This window comes from Eurosta solidaginis, chromosome 1 (genome assembly GCF_040869045.1).
Source record: "Eurosta solidaginis isolate ZX-2024a chromosome 1, ASM4086904v1, whole genome shotgun sequence".
NCBI lineage: Eukaryota > Metazoa > Arthropoda > Insecta > Diptera > Tephritidae > Eurosta > Eurosta solidaginis.
Window position 1 is genome coordinate 34,684,315 of NC_090319.1, and position 26,041 is coordinate 34,710,355.

The following is a 26,041-nucleotide window of genomic DNA, read 5'->3' on the forward strand; positions in this document are numbered from 1 at the left end:
AAGTAGCACGGAGGTATAATTATTATATTTATTAAAAATCCACAATAAAATTATCATTTTCCTATTACTCATAATTAGTTTTTGACATAAAACAGTGACAAAAACATAGTATAACTGTTAGTTCTAATCAGTGACTCATTTTAATAGGTTTTTTTTTTTTTGACTCGTAAAAGTCCGGTTAAAACGTTTCCTTTGTGAAAGTGTATGGGATTCCGTGGATACCAATAGCATTTTCATGACGAATCATGCTTCCTCTTTCAAAACAATCTACAAAAAAAAAAAAAAAATCCGGAAATTTATTTTATAATGCCGAAAATAAAAGTTAAATCCGGACTTCTATTTTTTAAGAACAGAATAAAAGTGCGACCCCATAACTAAGATACGGTTCGTCCAAATGTAACAAATTTTTTACTAATTCATTATCGTAAATATCTGGATTTGAAACCTGTAGGGACACTACAATTTTTGCTACTAATAATAGAAACTTGTTATCGAAAAACCATAGCCAATTGTTGTTGTAGCGATAAAGAAACTCCCCGAAGATTTCGGGGAGTGCTATCGCTGTTGACGGTCCTTTACCGGATATATATCCGGTGTGTTCCGGTAACAAGCACCATTAAGATACAAGCTCGACCATATCGGGAACGATTTAATATGACCACATTGAACCTTCTAGGCCATACCACCATTAACTTTTTCTGAAGGACTTTTATTATAAAAGGAATAACAATTTGGGTCCCTGGCTATAATTTTTATAGGTTTCGCTTTTTTTATTCCTGTAAAATTTGAAGAAATATGCATCCACATTGAATGAAGCTCTAAATATAACCTTTATCGGCTGTCTATGGAAAATTTCAATCTTTTTTCTCACGAAATGTTAATATTGTTCAGTTTTTACTCAAAAATTATAAAAAAACGACAATAAAAAATCGAAGTGAATGAAGCAAACGCGACCCAGAAGCAAGTGAACATTTTGACAGCAAAAATGAGTGTTCGTGACACTTTACGTCGCTATATAATACGAAAAAACGTAAGACAATCACCTACAGTCACCGATAGTCACGGAGAGTCAACGAAGTGAATGAATGCTCTTATATGATACGAATTTGGTTTCACTTGGGTGAAAGTGACTCTTCGCGTCGCTTTGCGTTATACATAATAACGCCGTTAGTCATCATTCACAATGTTGTTTACAAGATTTTAAGATTTACAATGCTTGTATCATAGTAAAAAATAGTAAACAATGGCTTGTATGCTTCCGTGCATTGTTTACTATATAGTTTGGCAGCTTAAGTAGAGGTTATGTTACGAATAGAGTGGAAGGCAGTGGACTAGGCAGTCGAATGTCATATAATGAAGGAATGGTGTTCGGAGATTTTTCAAAGTTAAAAAAAAAATGATAAAAGCTTTAATAAAAATAAAACTATTGTTTTAATAACAACAAAAACGCCATATATATTCTGTATACATAAATTTGTAAGGATTATCTCACTTTAAAATTTGAATTAAATAATCTAAAGTTTTGTTTTGAAACTGAGTCGAGAACTGTGCGTGTGAATGTGCGAAGTTTCACCGATCAGCTGTTAGTTGCGCTACTTGGTAAAATTTACAATGCTTCCGTGTTTAAGACCGATTCCTAGAAACAGAGAGAATGAGTTTTTCATATCAAGTCATGGCGCAACGATACAAGGTGGCAGCATGGAACAGTTGATTATGAACTTTTTTTATTTGATTTGATACATCAACTTCCGGTGCCGTACGATTTTGACATTTGTCCATCGAATTTACAAAAACAAAGTACATGGAATTTTTATTTATGTTTGTAGGTATATCACCATGCTGCCACCTTGTATCATTCCGCTATGTATCAAGTCATCAGTGATGCTTGTGTTCGGCCATCTTTGGTGTTCGCGGAAAGAATCATACATTGTACAAGTTTAACTTTACAATGGAATCATCAGCACTCATCAACATCAGTGATCGTCAGTCATCTTTTGGGGAAAGTGGCATAAATGAAACGTAAATTTAAACAAAAGAAAATATGTATGTTTGTGGTTTTATAAACATTAAAGAGTGTAGTTATATGTATATAAAATTCTTATAAAAGTGCTCGTGTGTGGATAAAAAGTGATAGGTATACTTTAACAACAAATTAGTACTAAATTGTTAATAGCAATTGAAAATTATATATACATATATATATATATACATTACTATATGCAAGAGTTCAAAGTTCAAACCCTTTTGGTTTCCGAATAAAACCAAATGGACCCTTAATGTATAGTCAACCCCAAATAACTAGTATATGTTTCCGCACTTTAAAATGTATATATTTGTGATCGGGAGAACTTTCATTTGATATCAAGTTCCACCGCTTAAGCGGCAATTACCCACCGACGTGTGCCGTACGTACAGACGTTGGTCGAACGAAACACGTTTGACCGAACCCTCAAGCCCGTACGAATCAATGTGTGCGTCTGTGTACATGTACATAACATATTTGTGTGTGTATTGTTTACCGATAAGCACTGTTGCCATTGCCTATTTTGCATGCATGCTTATGGAAACATCAACTTTTTCCTATTTAATATTTGATGTTGTAAAAGGCTGGAATTAATATTAAATAAATATAAATATATTTCATATTTATAATCTGCACTTTTAGATAATTATTTCGAATTATTTTCACAATTTTTCAAACTTTAATTAGGGGTTTTTGCATAAAACTGCTAACGGTCAAAAATTAGCGCACAAAAGGTTACTAGGCAACTCTGTCTAGTGAGAGAGCGATCAGCTGACACGTTCTTACGGAAAAAATCAAAATTGTTTTGATTTCTACGTTCCGGGCTACGTACGTACGGGCGTTGCACGTCGGTGAGTTTTCGTTTACATTGCACACTCATAAGATAGGTCGTGTCAGCTGACACGTTTTTTCTACGTACGTTCGTGAGTAACCACGGCTTAAGATAGGTCGTGTCAGCTGACACGTTTTTTCTACGTACGTTCGTGAGTAACCACGGCTTAAGACCGATTCCTAGAAACTGAAAGAGAATGAGTTTTTCATATCAAGTCATCAGTGATGCTTGTGTTCGGCCATCTTTGGTGTTCGCGGAAAGAATCATACATTGTACAAGTTTAATTTTACAATGGAATCATTAGCACTCATCAACATCAGTGATCGTCAGTCATCTTTTGGGGGAAGTGGCATAAATGAAACGTAAATTTAAACAAAAGAAAATATGTATGTTTGTGGTTTTATAAACATTAAAGAGTGTAGTTATATGTATATAAAATTCTTATAAAAGTGCTCGTGTGTGGATAAAAAGTGATAGGTATACTTTAACAACAAATTAGTACTAAATTGTTAATAGCAATTGAAAATTATATATACATATATATATATACATTACTATATGCAAGAGTTCAAAGTTCAAACCCTTTTGGTTTCCGAATAAAACCAAATGGACCCTTAATGTATAGTCAACCCCAAATAACTAGTATATGTTTCCGCACTTTAAAATGTATATATTTGTGATCGGGAGAACTCCTTTCATTTGATATCAAGTTCCACCGCTTACTCGGGGGCTAAACTAATTCGCTGCCGCTAAATTAACTGCTTCGGAACACGATACTAATTTTCAAGAACAATGGCTGTGGCTGTATGCAGTACTCGACAACGCCTATCCGAGGTGAACACGAACGGAGCGAACTCTTTTATTGAAAAGCTTTTATACCAAATCTATGAGAATTTTGATGAACAGGAGTTAGTTGACGTCACTTTCAAGTTATCAAATCCAACTGCGTTGTAAGTTAATTGCTTGTTACATACCTATGTTGTAAGGTAAACAAACTGGTGGGCATACATTTTAATTTCAATATTTACAGAGTTACAGCGCATCGCTTGATTTTGTCAGCGGCAAGTCCATATTTCAAATATCTCTTCAAAAGCGAGAGAGGCATTTGCCCACTCATCGAAATCACCAACATTGATAGTGACACGTTTGAACGTTTAGTTGTCTTTTGTTACACCGGGAAAGCGATAATAACCATTGATAATGTAGGGCTAATGTTGAAGGCTGCGTTGATTTTGCAGATGGAAGACGCTATTACTATTGCTGTTGACTTCCTAATGGAACGTATAACCGATTATAAATTGGAGCGAGCGTATGTTCTAGAGCGTGAGATACAGTGTGCATTACTAAGTGAGAAATTGTTGGAATATGAAATTGGCAATTTTATGAGTGTAAGTTGGAGTAGAACAGAAATGTATGTTTGATATTTTAAATGCTTACATAAGTGCTTTTCTACTTACAGATAACCAAAGGACCTGAATTTTTAAATTTCGACGCAAGCAAATTGAAGACTCTTCTAGAGAGAGATGATTTGAATATAACAAGTGAGAAGGACGTGTTCGAGACAGTGAAGCTTTGGTATGAGCACGATGCTTCTGCACGTAAGCAAGTACTACCCGACTTAGTTGCATGTATTCGTCTAACACAATTCGATACGAATTTTCTTTTGACTCGAATTCGACCATTGCCGGGATGTGAGGTTGTAGCATTAAAAACGGTAACCTGGATCGATTATCCTATGTCTCGCTCTACACTATCGATAAAATACCCAAAGCCACGACGAGGATACAATTTAATTTCAGAAGAATCACTTTTGGCTATAGAAACATGCGTACGTATGTTTTGTTTGTATTCCTAAGCTACTAACCACACTTATAGCAGGGACAACCCACGTCTATACACATTATAGCGTTAACGCACTAGTATCCGTACACTTAGCGCCATCTCATTTCTTGCTATAAATGCTACTCCCAATAGAAAACTGCTTTTATTAGTGCAAATATTTCTAATAGTGTAGCGTACCTTAATTTTTAAATATAGACTTGCTAAACTAAAAAAATTAAAAAAATGTCAGAAGGTCGATTTTCGTTAGTATCCGAACAGTAAAAATTACTTTCCCGACGATTTTTTTTTAGTATCCGGGCGCGAATTTCAGTACGATATTTTCCTAGTGTTTCTCTTTATAATAAATATATATTAAGGGTTCTATAAAATTTTATTTTATTTTTTCATATAGATGTCCCACGCAATATCAGAACTATTGAAAACCGTCTTATCTCATTTTTTTTATTCCCCAGTTTAGCTTTTGTTTGCCCAGCCTGAGCTGTTCGTATGTGATCCGATAAGGGGAGCTTTATGTCTATTTTCGATGAGCTCCGTGTTTCTGTTTGTTAGTCGCCAAACATCATATTAGCGATAGTGAGGATCCGCTTCCCAAGGCAGTCGGTTCTATGTACCTGAGTGGCTCGGGATTTTTCCCAACCAAGGGCTGTAATTTCAGCGTAACCCCATTTAATTTGCTGCGTACCTCCCACAAATTGTCATCCTCCCGGCAGATCCTTGTAGTGGGACTGCGTCATATTCTCTTGCTCTGAGCAGGTGTTGAATCCAATCCGGGGCCAGTACCTGATCCCGGGCCAGAGAAATGGATTTGCTGCGTTGGTCGGAAAATATTTTTTTAGGACGTTCATACTTATACCATAGAAAAACGTACTTTAATAAACTTTAAAAAGGGAAAGTGGCAGGAATACCAAACATTTACAGACAATCGATTTCTGGCCTCCCAATCCCGACTGATGGCCGCAATGTCATTCAATCCGCGTCTGCTCGTTTGATCCCCGCCGGAAGAATCGTGGAAGAATCCCTGAAATCCGGCCACACTTGCCAGCGAAGGCCACAACTTTAGCGAGAGAACGTGACCTTATAAGACAGCACGACCCTCGACATCAATGGACATCAACCAATTATCAGACAGCTTGTGAATAAACACGAGCGGGTGAAATGGGAAGAGCACCTAAAGAATTGTAACCTCTCTGCCTGTGTTGGTAAGCTATGGCATACCGTAAAGTCCCTATCGAACCCGACTAAGCGCAACGACAAAATATCTATATCCGAGCGGGTTAGGGGATCAGAATATACCCGCGGTAGGTATGCCTGTCGTAAGAGGCGACTAAAATACCAGATTCAAGGGGCTGTGTAGCGCAACCTTTCAGGTTGCCAGCGCAATATATAGCTTCTCCAAACCCAATTGTCAACCTCACCTATCCGCGGCGAATCCTGTTTCACTAACAGACGAGGCTCTGGCGACTCCAAGCTCCTCATGGAACTTGGGGGGTAGGGAGGGAGGGAATGGCCTGAAGGTTTAATGTGGCCACATAAATCGTTCCCGAGATGGTCGGGCTAGCACCTTAATGGTGCTATGGTACCGGAGCGTACCGGATTTATATCCGGCAAAGGACCATCACATCGATAACACTCACCAAAGCCTTCGGGGAGCAACCTTATCGCTACAACAACAACAACAACAAAATATCTATCGCCTTTGGCTGTCAGGTTCGAATGAATGCGCGAGCGCTTCTGCCGACAATATGTAAAGCATTCTACTTTTGACAAAGCTAGACGCCAGGCCAACAGACAAACACAGTGTGTCCCATATTACCATGAATGATGACGAAGGTGGACAGGGACAGGTTGAAAACATGCGGTAGATATTTAAATCGCTCTGCCAAGATTTGTACTGCTTTAGATGGTTTAGCATGAACGATGCCATCTTCAACCCCTTTGGCGGTGATGGTAATATGTTGTTGTTTGTTGTTGTTGTAGCGATAAGGACACTGCTCGAAGGTCTTGGGGACTATTATCGATGTTGATGGTCCTTTGCCGGATGCAGATCCGGCACGTTCCGGTAACAAGCACTATCAAGGTACTACCAGCCCGACCATCTCGGGAATGAATTGGTATGACCACATGAAACCTTCTAGGTCAAGCCTTTCAGTCTTAATCTTCTGCAGTGAAGAAGAGTGGTACAATAACAATAACAAAAAAAACACGCCTTGTATAAATTAACGTAGAGACAGAATGTCTCAAATTGTGTAAGAGTATTGTGCCCCACAAAAACATTACGAAATTGTTTGATGGTGATGACGAGGCGGTTTTCGAAATGGTACCATCACAATATGCCAGTAAATATTTCCTTCTTTTCAGTTTTTCCCCAATAAACAAAAATAATAATTGAATAACAATTATTATTTACCGGTGTTGAGCTCATTAATTCTTACAAAATATTAAGTAAACTTGAACACATCATTAAATATACAAACATGGAGATAACTACGTTTATTGCGATAGGTTTAAAAATACTCGTTTCTTCACTTTTCAAAGCGCTCCCACAATGTTTTTTTTCTTTTTAGCCAAATCGGCAAAAGATTTGTACTTTCCGACCTTAGCTCATAAAATGACGCGGAACTCTTAAGCTCTGAATTCGATGTAACGGAAAATTTTTGAGCATACTTAAGAAATATATAGGATTGCCTTGTTTTTTTATTTCAAACTATTTATAGGTGATTATTCTATTAATGGCAAAAGAAGGGCATAATGTCCGGACAATAACAATGTCCGGATGCTAGTGCGTTTACCCTATGCCCTTTTAACATTGGCATGTTTTTGAAGATGGCGTCCTGCCACAGGTAGCAAACTAAGGACCTTGAGAAATATCACACCCTAGCCATTACAGTAAGGGCGTCCAACCACCAGAGTTGGGCAAAATTTATTCGAATAACGAATAAAAGATAAATAATTTTTTTGTAGGTTATTTAAAGCAATTTCATTTGAGTGACGAATCATTTTTTTTGTTATTCGAATAATAAGTAAATACGAAAAAATACTTGTTTCCTTTATTTTATTTATTAGTTTATTTATTTTTTCGAAAAGTCAAAAACAACAATGGTTTTTACTGACTAAAACGAATAACTAAGCCTGACTACAAAACAGAGCTAAGTAAATTAAGAAAAAAAGACTTTGGATAAGAAAAATCAAGCATAATAGAATTAGAGATCTCACTTAACATACAAAATAGTTTTCTTTGCCTAATTTTTTTTAAGACGAGTTTCTGAAAAAAAATTTCAATCAGAAAATTATTTCAAAATAAATTATCTATAAAAAAGTTACTCAGAGATAATTTATTCATGAATAAATTAGCTTTGAATAATCTAGTTATCCAAATACAAATTTATTCGAATAATGCCCAACCTTGCCAACCACACACTGCAGACTTTAGGGTACACTTTTTCTCAACTTCGCCACATTGTAACAAAATGCCTTGATAAATACCCACCGAAGAAGCTAGGTAATGGGCATGGTAATAGGGCCATGAGAAAGTGCTTGTCGAATTGGGTACATGCTCTCTTTGCAGAAGCATGAATGTGTAAATCTTCCGTTATTCCCAATCTCCGCACAAATTCTAATTAAGTTAATTGGGGATAAAGCTTTCCCGAACATCTTTTAATAGTTATTGGACTATGTAAAAAAGTGAGTAACGCGTATTTGCTGTTGTTATTGTAGCGATAAAATACTCCCCGAAAGGTTTAAGGGACTGTTATAGATGTTTATGGTTCTTTGCAGATATAGATACGGTACGTTCCGGTAACAAGCACCATTAAGATACAAGCTCGACCATCTCGGTAAAAACTTGAACCTTCTAGGCCATCCCGCCCCCACCGCCTTGTACCATGGAGAACTCTGGGTCGCCAGAGCCTCGCCTGCTAAAGAAACGGGATTCGCTACGGGTAGGTGAGGTTGACAATTTGGTTGGAAAAGCCATAAATTACGCTGGCAACCCCCTGAAAGGGTTGCGCTATACAATCCCTTGATTCCAATAGCGTAAATTTCATACTGCGTATAAATAGTGTAAAACGTTGCCGATAAAGAAGTTTAGCAGCACCCGCAATGGATCTATAGAACGAGCTACGTCAGTTGTCGTATACCAAAAAATAGTTTAAATGTGATTTCTCCGTTAACTTTTAAGACAATGAAAATAATCATAGATGAGGTTGCTACTAACCAAACGTGCCTAGTTTTTAAAAAGTAATATGATCTTTTGCTGCAAATGCCGAAAAACAAAATTTTCCATTTTTTGTAAATTATTAGGGCAGTTCTCTCAATCTAGTATTCGTAGAAGGAGTATAATATTTTCTACTTTTACTAGGCTAATATTAACACACACAGAGAACGCACCATTTACACAAGCACATGCCTTTCGATTTAAAATATAATTACCGGCGAAGATGAAATAAAAAAATGCATATTTTCTGTAATGAAACATTTTTAGAATAATTCTTAATTTTTTTTTTTTAATTTTGGTTTTCAACATATTTGTTAAAATTATAAATATATTAGGGCTATTCTCTCAGTCTAGGCAGCGTAGTAAACGTAGGAAGTATTCCACGTTTTCTACACCATTTCCAGTTGTACATAAGAAACCGTCACATGGAAATGACAATAGTTACTTGTAAATGAGAAAGCGTCAGTTGGAAATAAGATATGTTAATTGTAAATTAGATGAGTCAATTGTAAATAATAAAGTGTCAAATGTAAATGCGAAAACGTCATATAAAAATGAGAATAGTCAATTGTAAATGCGAAAGCGTTATTTGGAAATGAGAATAGTGAATTGTAAATGGGAAGGTTTCATATTTAAATGCGAAAACGTCATTTGTATTTGAGAATAGTCAGCTGGAAATGCGACAGCGTCATATGAATATGAGAATAATCAATTGTAAATGCGAAATAATAGTCAATTGTAAATGAGAAAGCGTCGCATGTAAATGCGAAAACTTCATATGGAAAAGAGAATAGTCATGTGTAAATGAGAAATGCATATGCTAAAGCGGCACATGCAATTGCAAGAGCCTCATACATTCGTTTATTAGACGAGATATCAGTGCCTGGAGTATCGTCCATCGACCGACAAAGGGGTCCGTTGTGCTGCTTCAGTAACGTCAGTTTTCAACGATGGAGAGAGCAGGCGAACGAGATAAACGAATCCGTTTTGGGGTGCGAGAAAGGGTCACGCCTTTCGAGAATCGAGCTCATGCTTGAAATAGCCAATCGGAAGTGATGCATCCAGCGAACGGTGGGGTATTTGATCAATTCAGCTGGCCAAAATTGAAACAGCAGTTATTTCTGTTCAAAGGGTGGTTGTCTCACTTCATTGTTATGAAAGGAAATATTTGACAGTAAATTCACGGTGTTCCGCGCAGAATTACTATGGATCGGGCCCCCGTTTCGGATGGACGTGGTAATTTTTTAGCATTACATAAGATATATGTCAATATGGGTATCAAACGAAAAGTATTTTATTCCGCATTTCTATTGACATTTTTAAGAAGGGTGTATACTATTCAGTGGACATCTAGGAACGCCAGGGAGTATATCAAATACCCCACCGTGCAGCGTCGTGCTCGCCAGCGACATCGAAAATCTATGGGGAAAACTAAACCACCATTTTTATATTCTCAATTACAAATTACGTTTTCGCATTTTCATTTTATGCTTTCTTATTTACAAATGACTATTCTCATTTACAACTCACTATTCTCAATTAACATTGACGCGTTCGAGTTTTCAAACGACGGCTTCCCATTTACAAGTGATTATTCTCATTTCTATATGACGTTTTCGCATTTACAAGTGATTATTCTCATTTCTATATGACATTTTCGCATTTACAACTGACTATTCTCATTTCCATGTGACGCTTTCGCATTTATATCTGACGCTTTCTCATTTACAACTGGAAATGGTGTAGACCAAACATACAACACCACTTACAGAAGTAATATCCACTCGATCAGATCCTCCATTTATCACCAAAAGTTGAATATTTAATTTATGATTTTCGTATTCAAAATATTTAGAAAGCTGCCGCGCACAGACAATTGTTTTCTTATTAAAAATTCAGTTTCAACATACTTGTCACATTTATAAATTTTCAATTCAAATAAACATTATTTTGAGTATAGAAAATGTAGAAACCGTAGAAAAGTTTGTCAAATGTATTTTGCTGTTGCGTGTAGAAAACTGTTGACGGTAAAATGGAAAACTTTCTACGTTTTCTGTGGATTCTAGACAGAGAATACCACCATTGAAAATAATTAATTTTTGACTGTCATTTGTTAAAGTCCGAAACACTAAGCAAAACTGCCTAGATTTTGAAATTTAAGATTAAGTTTTTTATAGAACATTGAGTTCAATAACGGCTTCAATGTAGAAAAAACAACTAACTATTTCATCGATCCTCTGTGTGAAATTGGTATTATTTTCGTCAGTAATTAACAATAGGGGTCGTAGGACGACGTGTTTTGACCTCAGTATCAATAATCTGAAGACGAAATAAAATTTTGCGTATATCATAAAATATTCACGTGAAAACGAAAAATCATTCTGAATCTCTCGGAAACCAAGGTCTTTTTGCGCAGAACACCTTTCTGCATTGGCGACCTTAGGCCGTGCTTATAAAAAATTACACTGGCCAGTCCAACATCGCTTTGGGATCAAAATTAAATCCATGCAAAACCCCTTTCTACATAATTTGTTTGCTGTGTGCAACGAAATTACAACAACTGCATGAAAACTTAAAACTTCAACTACAAAAATCTCCTGATAGAGTTAAAATTTTTCTTTTCCGCCTTCGTATTATTGTTGCCGAGTTATAGATGGGTCGTTTGGCACATCTCCCGATATTTTTGGACGCGTATTAGCAGTCGACTTTTATTGTAAATTATTACGTTATTTTTATACTCAGCTGAGCAGAGCTTACAGAGTATATTAACTTTATCCGCATAACGGTACCCTGTAATGGCATAAACTAATCGAGATAGATATAGACTTCTATATATCAAAATCATCTGGGTGAAAAAAGAAATTCATTTATCCATGTCCGTCCGTCCGTCCGTCCGTCTGTCTGTAAACACGATAACTTGAGTAAATTTTGAGGTATCTTGATGAAATTGGTCATCTCAGATCGATATTTAAAATGAACGAAATCGGACTACAACCACGCCCGCTTCGATATCAAAAATTTCGAAAAACCGAAAAAGTGCGATAATTCATTACCAAAGACGGATAAAGCGATGAAACTTGGTAGGTGCGTTGACCTTATGACGCAAAATAGAAAATTAGAAAAATTTTGGACAATGGGCGTGGCGCCGCCCACTTTTAAAAGAAGGTAATGTAAAAGTTTTGCAAGCTGTAAAATGGCAGTCGTTGAAGATATCATGATGAAATTTGGTAGGCACGTTACTCCTATTACTATATGTGTGCTAAATAAAAATTTGCGAACTCGGATGACGAAAAAATTATTTTTAAAGTCAAATTTTAACAAAAAATTTAATATCTTTACAGTATAAAAGTAAATTATGTCAACATTCGACTCCAGTAATGATATGGTGCAACAAAATACAAAGATAAAAGAAAATTTCAAAATGGGCGTAACTCCGCCCTTTTTCATTTAATTCGTCTAGAATACTTTTAATGCCATAAGTCGGACAAAAATTAACCAATCCTTGTGAAATTTGGTAGGGCATAGATTCTATGACGATAACTGTTTTCTGTGAAAATGGGCGAAATCGGTTGAAGCCACGCCCAGTTTTTATATACAGTCGACCGTCTGTCCTTCCGCTCGGCCGTTAACACGATAACTTGTGCAAAAAACGATATATCTTAACTAAACTTAGTTCACATACTTATCTGAAGTCACTTTATCTTGGTGTGAAATGTGGCCGAAATCCGAATATGACCACGCCCACTTTTACGATATCGAAAATTACGAAAAATGAAAAAAAAAAAATGCCATAATTCTGTACCAAATATGAAAAAAGAGATGAAACATGGTAATTGGATTGGTTTATTGACGCAAAATATAACTTTAGAAAAAACTTTGTAAAATGGGTGTGACACCTACCATATTAAGTAGAAGAAAATGAAGAAGTTCTGCAGGGCGAAATCAAAAGCCCTTGGAATCTTGGCAAGAATACTGTTCGTGGTATGACATATATAAATAAATTAGCGGTACCCGACAGAAGATGTTCTGGGTCACCCTGGTCCACATTTTGGTCGATATCTCGAAAACGCTTTCACATTTACAACTAAGGGCTACTCCCTTTTAAAACCCTCATTAATACTTTTAATTTGATACCCATATGGTACAAACACATTCTAGAGTCACCCCTGGTCCACCCTTATTGCGATGTCTCGAAAAGGCGTCCACCTATAGAACTAAGGCCCACTACGTTTTAAATAATCATTAACACCTTTCATTTGATACACATGTCATACAAACACATTCCAGGGTTACCCTAGTTTCATTTTGCTAAATGGTGATTTTCCCTTATTTTGTCTCCAAAGCTCTCAGCTGAGTATGTAATGTTCGGTTACACCCGAACTTAGGTTTTTGACATTCGGTCTTTTTTTCTTTATTTTTGCTGACAAATGAAAACTTTTGAAAAAATGTAACAAAAATCAGGGTGCTGGAATAATTTTGCCGCTGTATTTTCATTGTTTTATTGTGAAAAAATTTGGTGAAAAATAAGTTGAAAAAAGTCAACAATAACATTCAAACTTATTTATTTTGTAGGCAATATTGGTCTCTCTTGCTGTGGTTGGATAAGTTTCGTAAATATTTCGAGCTTGGAATCCAAGCAAAAATAAAGTAGTGTCATATAGGTAAAAGGAAAATATTCAAATTTGTTTTTGTTTGAGAAAAAAATAAATATGTTCATATATGGGCAGTTGAGAAATTTGAAATTTTTTTTTCATACGGAAAAACGTCTACAATAATGTCAGAAACGGTTATATCTGGTAGGTGTTTTTATCATGATAGAAATTATCAGTTGCCGATCAAGCAGATATCTTTGCGAATTTGGACCATAAGTTGAAAAGCTATACACATTAACAAATCAAATGCTCTGGCGCATTCTTCATCCAGAAAAAGTGAGTTAGGCCGGGCTTTTTAGCAGTTGGTTAAGCTAAGCTTAAACTAAGTTTGCTTAAACTCAAGTCAAATTTAAACTCCAGTTAAACTATGCACAGTTTTTCAGTCACAGTTTACGACCGCCTTTGGGGTAGGATTTTTTGTACGGCAACATTGTTTTTTATTATCTAGATAATTTGTAGAAACTGCAACAGCTGGATTTTGTTTACCCAACGAACATGGGAAAAATATTTTTCCAGCCTTAGAGAAATATGTATATATCTAGTTTCGGAGCTGATATCCAACATCCGCTCTAATTATTATTAATTAAACCAGATAGTTATCAAGTTGATATCCAACTTCATTCTCCAATCACTATCCAACCTTTGAGAAATTTTGTAAAATGTATAGTTGTCGAGTTTATCTCCAACGTCATTCTCATATTATTTTCCGACCTTTGAGAGATTTTGGGAAATGTACAGCTCTCAAATGCATGTTCAACACATTTCTCCAGTTTATATCCTTCATTGGATATCGAGTTGAGGTGGGGGCTGTTGTTGTTTTGCTTTGAAATCACAAATACCACTTTAGAAAAAATTTACCAATCTTCGGCTTATGTTCATTTCTTTGGTAAATGTGGAAAACCGTATAAACTTACATAAATACAAAAACACTCATTTAATTCTTGAGCAATGAACGTTTTAAAAATTTCAATAAATGTGAAAACTAAAAACAAAACGGAAAAAATATTTAAATAATTTCAAATTGTCAATAATAACACCATTGGCATATGTATAAACGGATGCTCATAGTCATGATGAAATAAATATTCAGGTGTTCTCATCCCGTTGACGTTTTCCCTTATTCTGACAAGTTCGGCATGCATAATTTAGAGGGTTGTCTATCATACAGAACTGGCTTTGGGTTCTACTACGATCATAGTAGATTTTACTATACGTTTAGAAATATTATAACTATATAGGCCATTACTAGAATTGTTTAGCCAAAAAGATTAACGTAACTTTGTATTCCCTAACAGAATATAGACAAAATTTTGCAGAAAACTAATTTATTTGAAGAATTTGTACGAAAAATTAAGCAATCCAAATTTATTACTTTTGAAATACACGTGAATAGTGGCATTTAGAGCTGCCGAAAAGTGAGGTTATGTTGTTGACATCACCTTTATTATTACATCATGATCACAGTCAGGATCATGGTGGAGTCACCAGGTGGAGTAAATAGAAAAAGACAGAAAATATAAGCTACATATGTGAAATGGTACGGATGTATTTTCGACGGTCACAAGAGTGTAAAATTGTTCCCAGATTTGAACAATTGGAGTAGGAAAATAAATAGCTACCTACTAAATAAATAACCGTTTTTTCAGCATAAAGGCTAGGTTTCCTCCAAAATCGGTGCTGCTATGTTACCACCGCGAAAGAGCGGTCGGTATACTCACCGTTTTCAGCGGCACCGCTTTGTTGGGAACTACGGACAGTTACGACAGACGATTCGCAAAATTTAATTGCATTTTTGCGTGTTCTTTGTTCTTATAAATATGTTCTTTTTTTCTTATAAATAACTAGTTTTACCCGGCGTACGTTGTAAACGCCCGAGATCGAATGAATGTGGCGTTATTTTTTCTGTTTTGTTTGTTGATAATTTAGTTTATTGTTCTTTAAATTGAATTGAGTTCAGAGCTGTAAAACTGTGCAATCATTTGAAATTTTAAATCATTGATTTAAGAATGCTTGCTCTTCATTCATTCATTCTTTGTTAAGGAATGTGGCTTAACCCTCTAACCGGTAAAAGTGCCTCAGGGCAAGCATTACAAAAATCACATTTTGAATATGAAAATGTATTTTTTATACTCAGTTGAGCAGAGCTCACAGAGGATATTAACTTTGATTGGATAACGGTTGGTTGTACAGGTATAAAGGAATCGAGATAGATATAAACTTCCATATATCAAAATCATCAGTATCGAAAAAAAATTTGATTGAGCCATGTCCGTCCGTCTGCCCGTTAACACGATAACTTGAGTAAATTGTGCGGTATCTTGGTGAAATTTGGTATGTAGGTTCCTGGGCACTCATCTCAGATCGCTATTTAAAATGAACGATTTCGGACTATAACCACGTCCACTTTTTCGATATCGAAAATTTCGAAAAATCGAAAAAGTGCGATAATTCATTACCAAAGACGGATAAAGCGATGAAACTTGGTAGGTGAGTTGAACTTATGACGGAGAATAGAAAATTAGTAAGATTTTGGACAATGGGCGTGGCACCGCCCACTTTTAAAAGAAGGTAATTTAAAAGTTTTGTAAGCTGTAATTTGGCAGTCGTTGAAGATATGATGAAATTTGGCAGGAACGTTACTCCTATTACTATATGTATGCTTAATAAAAATTAGCAAAATCGGAGATCGACCACGCCCACTTTAAAAAAAAAAATTTTTTAAGGTAAAATTTTAACAAAAAATTTAATATCTTTACAATATATAAGTAAATTATGTCAACATTCAACTCCAGTAATGATATGGTGCAACAAAATACAAAAATAAAAGAAAATTTCAAAATGGGCGTGGCTCCGCCCTTTTTCATTTAATTTGTCTAGGATACTTTTAATGCCATAAGTCGAACAAACATTTACCAATCCTTGTGAAATTTGGTAGGGGCTTAGACTCTAAGACGGTAACTGTTTTCTGTGAAAAAGGGCGAAATCGGTTGAAGCCATGCCCAGTTTTTATACACAGTCGACCGTCTGTCCCTCCGCTCGGGCGTTAACACGATAACTTGAGCAAAAATCGATATATCTTTACTAAACTCAGTTCACGTACTTATCTGAACTCACTTTGTATTGGTGTAAAAAATGGCCGAAATTCCGCTTTTTGTCAAATATTTGGTGATATTTCTTTCTCAGAATAGAAACAAATTCAATGTACGTCTTAACTTTTGTAATCTGTTTTATGCGAACAGGTGGAAGAAACGGTCGTTTTTAGGCAGTAAAAAATTTCCATTTTTCAGCATCTAAAAGTTTTATAATAATAAGTTTAGTTAGTAGTTAAGTTCATAAACTTCATGTTTTTATATCAAGAGTGGAATAAAATAGTTGGATTTTGTGTTTTGTAGTGAAAAAACTAAATGTGCCTCAGAGCACTCTTGTCGGTCCGCGCGAACATTTTCCATTTTGAATTTTTGAATAACGATTTATTTGTAGTACTTATTTCCCGGTTTTGCAAATTTGTTCTTTTAAATATTTAGCTCGATTTTCAAATATTTTCTTAAACGCAATACTCAAAAAAACGACGCATAATGTCGCGTGTAAAATTGTGCAGATTATCGGACGAAGAAATCCGTGGATTCATGGAGTCTGTGGAGTCCTGTGAAGAAGGTTTGAGTAGCGAAAATGGCTCTAGTGACGAAAACTACGACCCAGAGGAAATTAGACCAGAGGACGAACATTTTATATCCCATTGTCTTAGGGATATGGAATCGAGTGACGGTTTGAAGCAATAAAAAGATTCCTGTCCTTTCGAGATGAAGACGAAAGAGTTAAAAAAAGCGAGCCCGGCTATGACCCCCTATTTCGTATGCGCAATTTCTCCAACCTTCTCAACGAACGATTTGATTCTATTCCGAAACATGCCCGACTTTGGTAGGCTTTTGAAAATTGCACACTTATCATTGAAGTAATTTTTTTCCTTTTCATTGGATGAAATTGTTTATATTATGCGATTCGTTTAGTTACGCATATTGGTTTGAAATTTACAACGGTGCTGGCGATAATAGAATTCTACCGAATTGTCCAGATCTAGGTAGCTCCGCAAACGTTGTCGTTCGTTTGTCTCAAAGTGTAGATAACTTTAAGCACCATATAATATACTTCGACAATTTTTATACGTCCTTGCCGTTGCTGGTCTACTTGCGAGCTCGTGGTATATTTGGTCTTGGGACAATTCAAATGAATCGCATACCAAATTGCAAGCTCCCACTGGATAGTGAGGTATCAAAAAAAGAGCGTGGCTTTTCAACAGAGAATGTGGGGTCAGCATATGGCATCGATGTTAGTACTGTTCTGTGAAAGGACAATAAGGCGGTCAGGCTGGCTTCAACGTATGTAGGCGTAGAGAAATTTGCTCCACACAATCCGTATGAGCAGCCATATGGGGGGCGTTGACCTTATGGATGGTTTAATGGGACGATACCATATAAGGGCCAAGACACGTGATGCAATAACTCGTCTTTTTTATCAAACGCTTACATTCTATATCGCCGAATTCACACGGAGAAGTTGAATAACTCCAGTAATGTGTCCGCTGAAGAAGAAAAACTACTACAGTTACCTCAATTCCGAGAACAGATGGCTGCTGATCTTGTGAACTACAATGAGATTCGTTCGGTAGGTCGCCCATCTAAATCGCTACCTTCAACATCTTCAGAAAGTCAACCCGCTGCTCTTAGTGTAGGAAGAAAAGCTGTCCATCCCGTTGATGACGTTCGATTCAACGGCAACAAACATCTTCCAAAATGGCTTCAAAAGAAAGGTGGTAAAAAATGGTGCAAACATTGTAAAAAGTCGCAAACTCAATGTATTTGCGAAGTATGCAATTTACATTTATGTTGCTCGGCCACAAAAAATTGTTTTTCGGAATGCCATACGAAGTAATTCATCTGTCTTGATTTCATTGTTAACTTAAACTTTTTGCAATAAAACCATACTTAATAAAATTTGTATCTGTTTTATCCTTGACACCAACCGGTAAGAGTGCCTGGAGGCACTGTTTTTTAATCATATGTGGAAGGCAAACGAATCGACTAAAGGACAAACGGATGAGAGTTTAAAGTTTCTCGTGCCCTAATTATGCTAGAAAAAAATTCCCAACAATTTCGGATTAGTATTTCCAAGTTGCCGGTTAGAGGGTTAAAAGTTAACCCATTCTTCATTCAGTAGTGGAAAAAAAGAATGCACTCCTGAACTCATTCGAAGAAAGAATGAAGTAATTGAATGAAACACAAACATTTTTCAACACAGATAAGCATTCAAATGAATGCAGCCTTTGCTGAGTGTGCACACACTTTTCTAGTACCAATCAATTATGAAAAATGTCGTACATGCACAAAAGCCTCTCAAATATCACATGGTTGCATTTAATTAAAGCCACTTTAAAATATCTACACAAATATTTAATTATTGTCCGTGATGGCCAGTTTTTTCGATATTTAAATGCTAATAAAGCACAAAGAAGTTAACTGGAAAAGTATTCTTATTGAAATTTTCCTAAAAATTTAATAATAAAAAAAGCAAATGACAAAGATTTCAACATCTCTGTTCCGAAAATTTGCATCGTTCTAAATAAGTGTTGCCAATGTGCCATATAAAAGGCTTGCATGAAAAAGTACTAATCTACATTTGAACGTCTTCAATTTTTGATTAAACAGCTCTTAAGCTCTTTCGTATATTCTTCCTACCGGTTTATGGTCAAATACTGTATATATATACTGGTTTGTGAGTTTGCAAATTGCAATAGCAATATACTATTTTTCTCTATTTTCTAAGAAAAATATTCATCTAAACACAATAATTCGTAATTAGAGTCATTTAAAGTAGGCTCTATAGGTAGTTGTAGTTTTTTTGATAGCAAAGAAAATTAATTTTGAATACAAATCTGCTCAAGTAAGATAGAATTCAACCTACAAATGCCATGCAAATAGGTAGAGAGACTAATGGTCCTTCTCAATCACTCGAGTCCTATATTTATATTCCGTCAAACACTGTCAAAACATCAGCTGTAAACAACTGTAGTCCGATGGAGCCAGTCAATCTCTTTGTGGGGAGGGAAACTAATAACCTATGAAGAGCTTCTCCCAATAAAACATTTTTTTTGTGGCACATATGAAGGAAAACTGGGAAGGTGACTCATGTGAATAGAAAAAGCCTGAATCGCTGTAGGACGATGCCATGGAATTAGACGTATATTTATCGAAACTCTCGGAATTAGGAAGCTCCAATGAAATCGTTGATAGACCTATGTACTTTGATGTATTTAAATTTAAATGACTTAAACTCAAGTATCTGTTTTTGTTATATTATCGACAAAAAACATCCACAATTTACTCTATTTGGTCAATGCACAATGTGTTCATTTACAAAATCCATTTTACTGCAATAGCAAAATAAGGAGGACATATAGAACCATTTTGACATATAGCAAGAAAGCAATAGATTGTCTTTGCGTAGTTTAAGAGAAACTGAAAAAAAAGAACCATTTACTGGCATATTGCGATGATTTAAGGCAACTGCAGTTTCACCGTGTGATTTGCGGTTCGAATCTCGGTGAAACCTTTGATAACATTCGAAATTGACTGATGATGATTATGTGGCGGTTTTCGAAATGTTACCATCGCAGTATGTCAGTAAATGTTTCTTTATTTTCAAAAATAATAATTGAATATTCAGTTATTATAAGCCGGTGTTAAGCTCATGAATTCTTAGATATTAAACTACTTGAATAATTGTAAGGGGCTATTAAGTCTATTGATAAATTTTACGCCCTTTTTGCACCCAACTCCTAAATTGATTTAACATATCTGATGGCAATGAAAGTATACCAAAAAATAACTTTGGCGAAAAAGTATTTAGTACTGAATGGGAAAAAGTGTGCATTCATTTTAAGTTTACATTCATTAAAGATTGGGAATGGTCCCTACATTCACACTCTATATTGACTTATATTTTACCATTCAATAACACACACACTTTAGCTTTGAGTTAAAGTGTTTTGAGCCATTCAGGGATGGAGATTTACAATATGCAACCAAAAAATCACAGTTTTTTAAAAGAATGCTGAGAGAATGCACACTCAATTGATTCAATCTTTTTACAGTTACGATTGAGTTTTGTACGCATATTTGGTGAAATTTTCGTTTAAAACATTTTATTATTATATCTTATTGTTATGCAAGTGCGTACACAATATTTTTGGTTTTTTCGATCGGTGCAAAGATAAACACATTTTTTGGGGTTCTTGAGCAAGCAACATATAGCTGGCAATGGGAAAAGCACGGACTCCTAAATTTAATCCTGCAACAGTAAGCGATTGTCCTTGTGCTTTGTTGATTGTAATTGCAAAAGCAAAGCGTACAGGAAACTGTAAGAGCTTAGAATTGAATGGCAAATCTGTAGGAATCATTGGGATACGTGGGATCCTTTGCTTTTACCGCTGATGATTGTTGCTTTGATTACATTCGGCATTAATTTCTTAACGCAAAGTCTGGTTCCATTGCCAAATTTTGGTGGGTCTAAATTGCGAAGAAGCATGATTGGTAAGCCAATTTTCAAAGTTAATATATGCGCAGGCATTCCACGTGGTTCTAAAGAGTTTAGAAATTCAATTGGATAATTCACAATTTGATCTTCATCAGTAATTGTGTCGATCGATTTATATTTCGTCACTTCACCATTTTGTTTCGAATTCGGTCATTAATTTTGTTAACATGATCATTTTTGGGAGCTAAGATTGCTCGTTCGCATAGCCAAAAAAAAAAAAAATTTAAACTTAAAATTCTTAATTCTGAAATATGAAAAACCTTCGTCTTGATCGAAGGAACCTATAGCCAAAATTTGGTGATGATTGAAGTGTGGAAAATTCGTTTCCATAGGGAACACACACACACAGAGTTTGATTTTTATAGAAGATGTAAATAGACTGAAGCTAACAAATTTTTTAACGGCGGCAGATTACTAAACGTCCAAAAGGAATAACAGCCAGACTCAACAATGCAGTCAAACTTTAGGTGTTAAAATAACCTAAGTTTGTACGGCAGCTATAGTTCTGAAAAATACCATTTGTAGGGAAGGTGCCACGCCCTTTTTTTCCCCAATTCCACATTTTACTGTAGGTGTTCGGACAATAACGCCATATAGCTCCTTACCAATTTTCATTATCCTACCATTACTACATCCAGAGATATGCAGTATGATATATTCCATTTGTATAGGAGGTGCCACGCCTCCTTTTTCCCAATTCCACATTTTCTTGGTGGTGTTAGGGATTGACCTCATATAACTCCTTACTGAATTTAAATTTTCTGGCATGTATAAAAACGTTTGCTATGTTCAAATCGCCGGGCCCAGCTGGGATATTCCTTTCTATGCTGCAGATGGCCGGTGGATTTATAGAATGGCTAAGAATAATTTTTGAGGGTTGCATAAAACTGAACCACGTTCCGTTCTTAGAGAACGGCTCGGAAGTCTTCATACCGAAAGCGGGAAAAGCCAATCTGCACCCGAAATACTACAGGCCTATTAGTTTGACATCTCAAAAGCCTAGAGAGATTAATAGATGTGTATATAAAATCAAAAATGAACAAGGAATTATTCTCTCCAGCACAACATGCTAACATCAAAGGCAAGCCAGTCGATACTACATTGCATAGGGTGAGAAGGCCCTGGAACACCAGGAATATGTCCTAGTTTTTTTTCTGAACATTTCTGGAGGTTTCAACAATGTCTCCAAAAGAGCAATCATGCACGGTCTCAACTCGATTGAAGTTCATCCAGCTTTAGCAAATTGGATCGGCTCCATGTTAAGCTGCAGAATGATCACATCGCAATGGGGTCTGTGCGAGGCAACGAAATCTGTAAACAGAGGGACGCCGCAGGGTGGGGTTTTAACACCAATGCACAGTGGGCCAGGAAGGGGTCAAAAACGGCCAAAAGTCCATGTTGGAATTTTAATTTTTCGTGTTATTAGCCAAGATATATAATAACTAAGGCAACTGTTCGTAAAATATTATAGCAATTGCTTAATTATTAAGGTCACAATTTCAATCTGATTAAGAGCGTTGGATTTAAAATTTACAGGTGGGGTGTATATTGAAACTGAATTTTTCATTGCCTAAAATAGTAAATATTTAACGTTTCTCTTCTTTTTCTTATTAACACTGTTCATTACGATAAAAAAATAGTAAAAAGCGATTTAAAGAAGTCCCTATTTATAATTTTTAGCGTATTTTATTGATTAAAATGTTCATTTTTTATGAGGCGTGCTCCATATCGTTTGCCTGTACTCCTACGTACCGTCTCCTATCACAAACGCTTAACATAAAATATATTCTACATTTAATATACTTTACGATGATCTTGCTTATTTTTGCTCATTTTGTAAATTTTTTTTTTTTTACTGGCGGTACTCCCGTCGAGCAATTTTGGTCGAGTCGATTCAAATTGACATTCATTATTTCCTTGAAATACATTATTGCCGTGGGTTTCTCGAAAATTGATGGTCAACTTTTAGTTTACCGAATTGCAGTATTTACGTAAATATGGCAGAATTTACTAAAAGGGAAATTCTTCAGCAGTTAGATGATTTTAAAAGATATTAATTTAGTCATGAACTATATTTTTCAGAAAAAAAATATAGATATTTCCAAAGTGGACAATAAGTTTCTTTCTAGACTGAAACTATCAGTTAACTCTCTAAATGGTAAGCGAAATGTGAAATATAGCGCTGAATGTAGAATAAAATCTCGATTCGAACAAAAGCATGCAGAATGAATTCCAATTTTAATATCCCTGAACTGGAAATTGAAGATTGTGTAATACAAGAGCAGGGTTCTCGCCCTCGCCCTGGCCGTCCGAGTCTTAAATTTGATGACAAATCTTCTCGATCTAAACGACGTGAAGTTTCAAAAATTAACTCGCATCAAAAACATAGCCCAGAATCGTTGTTAATAGCATGTCGCCAGTCAGCAAGTAAAAGTGGAAACAAAGATTTTTATTCAGTCATAAGTTTTGTTTTTAAAAAATATTGAGCAACCAAGAAAAGTTCGAAAATTGTTTGAAAGTTCAATCCAAGCAAAAACCACTGAAGACACTTTAGCCTTTTTGTTGAACAATAATCTTACTAAGAGCGTATACACAAATATGCGTTTAGAACCGAAATCAAGTGGTGCCGATATCTGGCCAACATATAATGATGTAAGGGAAAGGAAGTCTCAATGTAGACCATCTAAAGCGGGAGTCATTGGTGCCGTATGTCGTATCGCTGTAGTCGTATCCCTAACGTAATCAGCTGTTTATCGTTACGACGGTAACCAAAAATCAATTGGTTGGCTACGATACGGTTACGACCTAAGCGGCACCAATAATCGATTGCATTGATTCTCATAAGGTTGGTCGAATCAGCTGTTAAAAGGTTACCGATAAAGCACCAATGTCTCTAGCTTAAAGCAGGGCTTTTTATTTCATAGCACAATTGTGCCCTCTCAATTCACACGCATATGATTCGCTCTGTCGTCGTTAATTGAGTTAGTCGCCACTTGGCACTTGGCGTAGCAACATCGGTGATAGGTATCGGCTTATCGGTATCAAAATTGTATGAATATGAATGCGCGATACATATGCTTGTTGTTAGCTCGTTGCTTGCTAGTAAGCGAATAAATGAAACATCAATTCACCCGCACGATCATCATGGCGATTGCGCTCTCACTAATACAGGCGACCTTTCAATTTTGAAAGGCCCTGATCTAAAGAATACATCTCTATTTCTGAGAACAGAATTGAGAGGTTTCACTACAAGCATTGTTAAACCTCACAGCAAAGAGAATTGTTGCATTGCAGAAGGATGTTATTATACATGATATGATTGCAAACGGCGCTATGGAATCGACTGCTGTTTTAATATGTTCATGGGGATTTGATGGCAGTTCTGGTCATTCAGCTTATAAACAACATTATAAATCAATTCCTGATGAAAACCTTTCGAAGCCAACTGACCAAAATTGGTTTGCAACTACGCTCATTCCACAACGAATGTTAACCGTAAATAATAATGTTTTGTGGAATAACAGATCACCGCAATCAGCCAGATTTTGTCGACCTATATCTTTGGAAAATGTTTCTGAATCAGCGGAAGTCATCCTAAGGCAAAAGTTGAATATAGAGGATCAAATCGACAAGTTAGAAAGTTTTCAGGCTGCTGTGGATGATGATCGGAAAATTTCAATACATTTCTCTTTTTGTTCCTGACTCTAATAGATGGCAAGGTGCTCAATATCATTACGGGTACTAAAAGTATGCAAACATGTCCTGTCTGTAATGCCACACCCAAATTATTTAACGATCTTTCGAATAAGCTAAAAGGAGTTTTTTTTACCGAACCCAAAATCCCTTGTCTATGGAATTAGCCCATTACATGCGTGGATTAACGTTTTCGGCTGTTTTTTTTTAAATACGTACCTCTGATCAAAAATCAATATTTTCTGAAAGAAAGAAACACATCCAGGAAAAGTTTAGATCTAAATTAGGACTTATTGTGGATAAGCCAAAAGCAGAAGGTTCTGGAAATACCATTGACGGTAACACTGCGCGGAAAGCTTTTGAAAATCTAGATATACTAAGTCAATGTCTTGGAATTGACTTTGAGTTATTGAAAGAGATAAAGACAATTTTGATCGCGATTTCAATTCATCTTCCAGTAGATCCTATGAAATTTCAAAGCGTTTGTGACTCTGCTGCTCAGAAATATGTAAATCTCTATCCTTGGTACCCTATGCCATCAACATTGCATAAACTGCTTCTGCATGGTGCTGATATTATTAGTACAAGTATACTACCTGTTGGTGTTTTAGGGGAAGAAGCTTCTGAAGCCCGAAATAAGGACTACAAGAATTTCAGACGAGCTCATAGCAGGAAGCATAACAGAGAATCTAATATTGAGGATGTTTTTAACAGAGCAATGGACACATCTGATATAATAATATCAAGTATTGGTCTCAAAATGCGTTTAAAACATAAGCAATGTTTAACAGCAGCATAAATAGGCTTTTTGACCATTATTTGCTTAGTGCAAGGCTAAATTAAACTCCATTATTTCGGCTCAACGTTTCGCTAAGCACCTTAGCTTCTTCGCGAAAACTGAATTTTTGTAGTAATTTTTATCACAAACAAGTAATTTTATCACAGCAACAATGTACATGAAAGTTATAAAAATAAATTTCAGTTAGAATTAAGCAAACATATTGTTTAGTGAAAAACTTACATATATAAATGTATGTATCCCTAGATTACATTAGGCGTCACAAATTGCACAATTTTAGTATAAACTAACTAAGTTATGCATGAAAATTAAAAGTATAAAAATGGTACCAGTAATATGTAGTAAGTATACTGTCATTAAACTGGGCTTTGATCATCAAACATAATTGGTATGTTTT

At 35.7% G+C, this 26,041-nt stretch overlaps 1 protein-coding gene across 9 annotated transcripts in view; it reads left to right on the forward strand.

Moving 5' to 3' along the window:
- The first annotated feature begins 1,885 nt into the window (after positions 1-1,885).
- LOC137251372 (kelch-like protein 5) overlaps positions 1,886-26,041 on the forward strand; it is a 38,545-nt gene continuing 14,389 nt past the window's right edge. Inside the window, exons 1-4 of one of the 9 annotated variants that reach the window (XM_067785884.1) lie at positions 1,886-2,019; positions 3,566-3,805; positions 3,886-4,243; positions 4,315-4,683. In XM_067785884.1, coding sequence (XP_067641985.1) covers positions 3,648-3,805; positions 3,886-4,243; positions 4,315-4,683 — 885 coding nt within the window. In that variant the 5' untranslated portion in view covers positions 1,886-2,019; positions 3,566-3,647. Of the gene's footprint in view, positions 2,044-3,036; positions 3,333-3,420; positions 3,806-3,885; positions 4,244-4,314; positions 4,684-26,041 lie in introns of those variants that run through there. The other 8 variants (XM_067785893.1, XM_067785868.1, XM_067785877.1 and 5 more) reach the window with 8 other exon arrangements.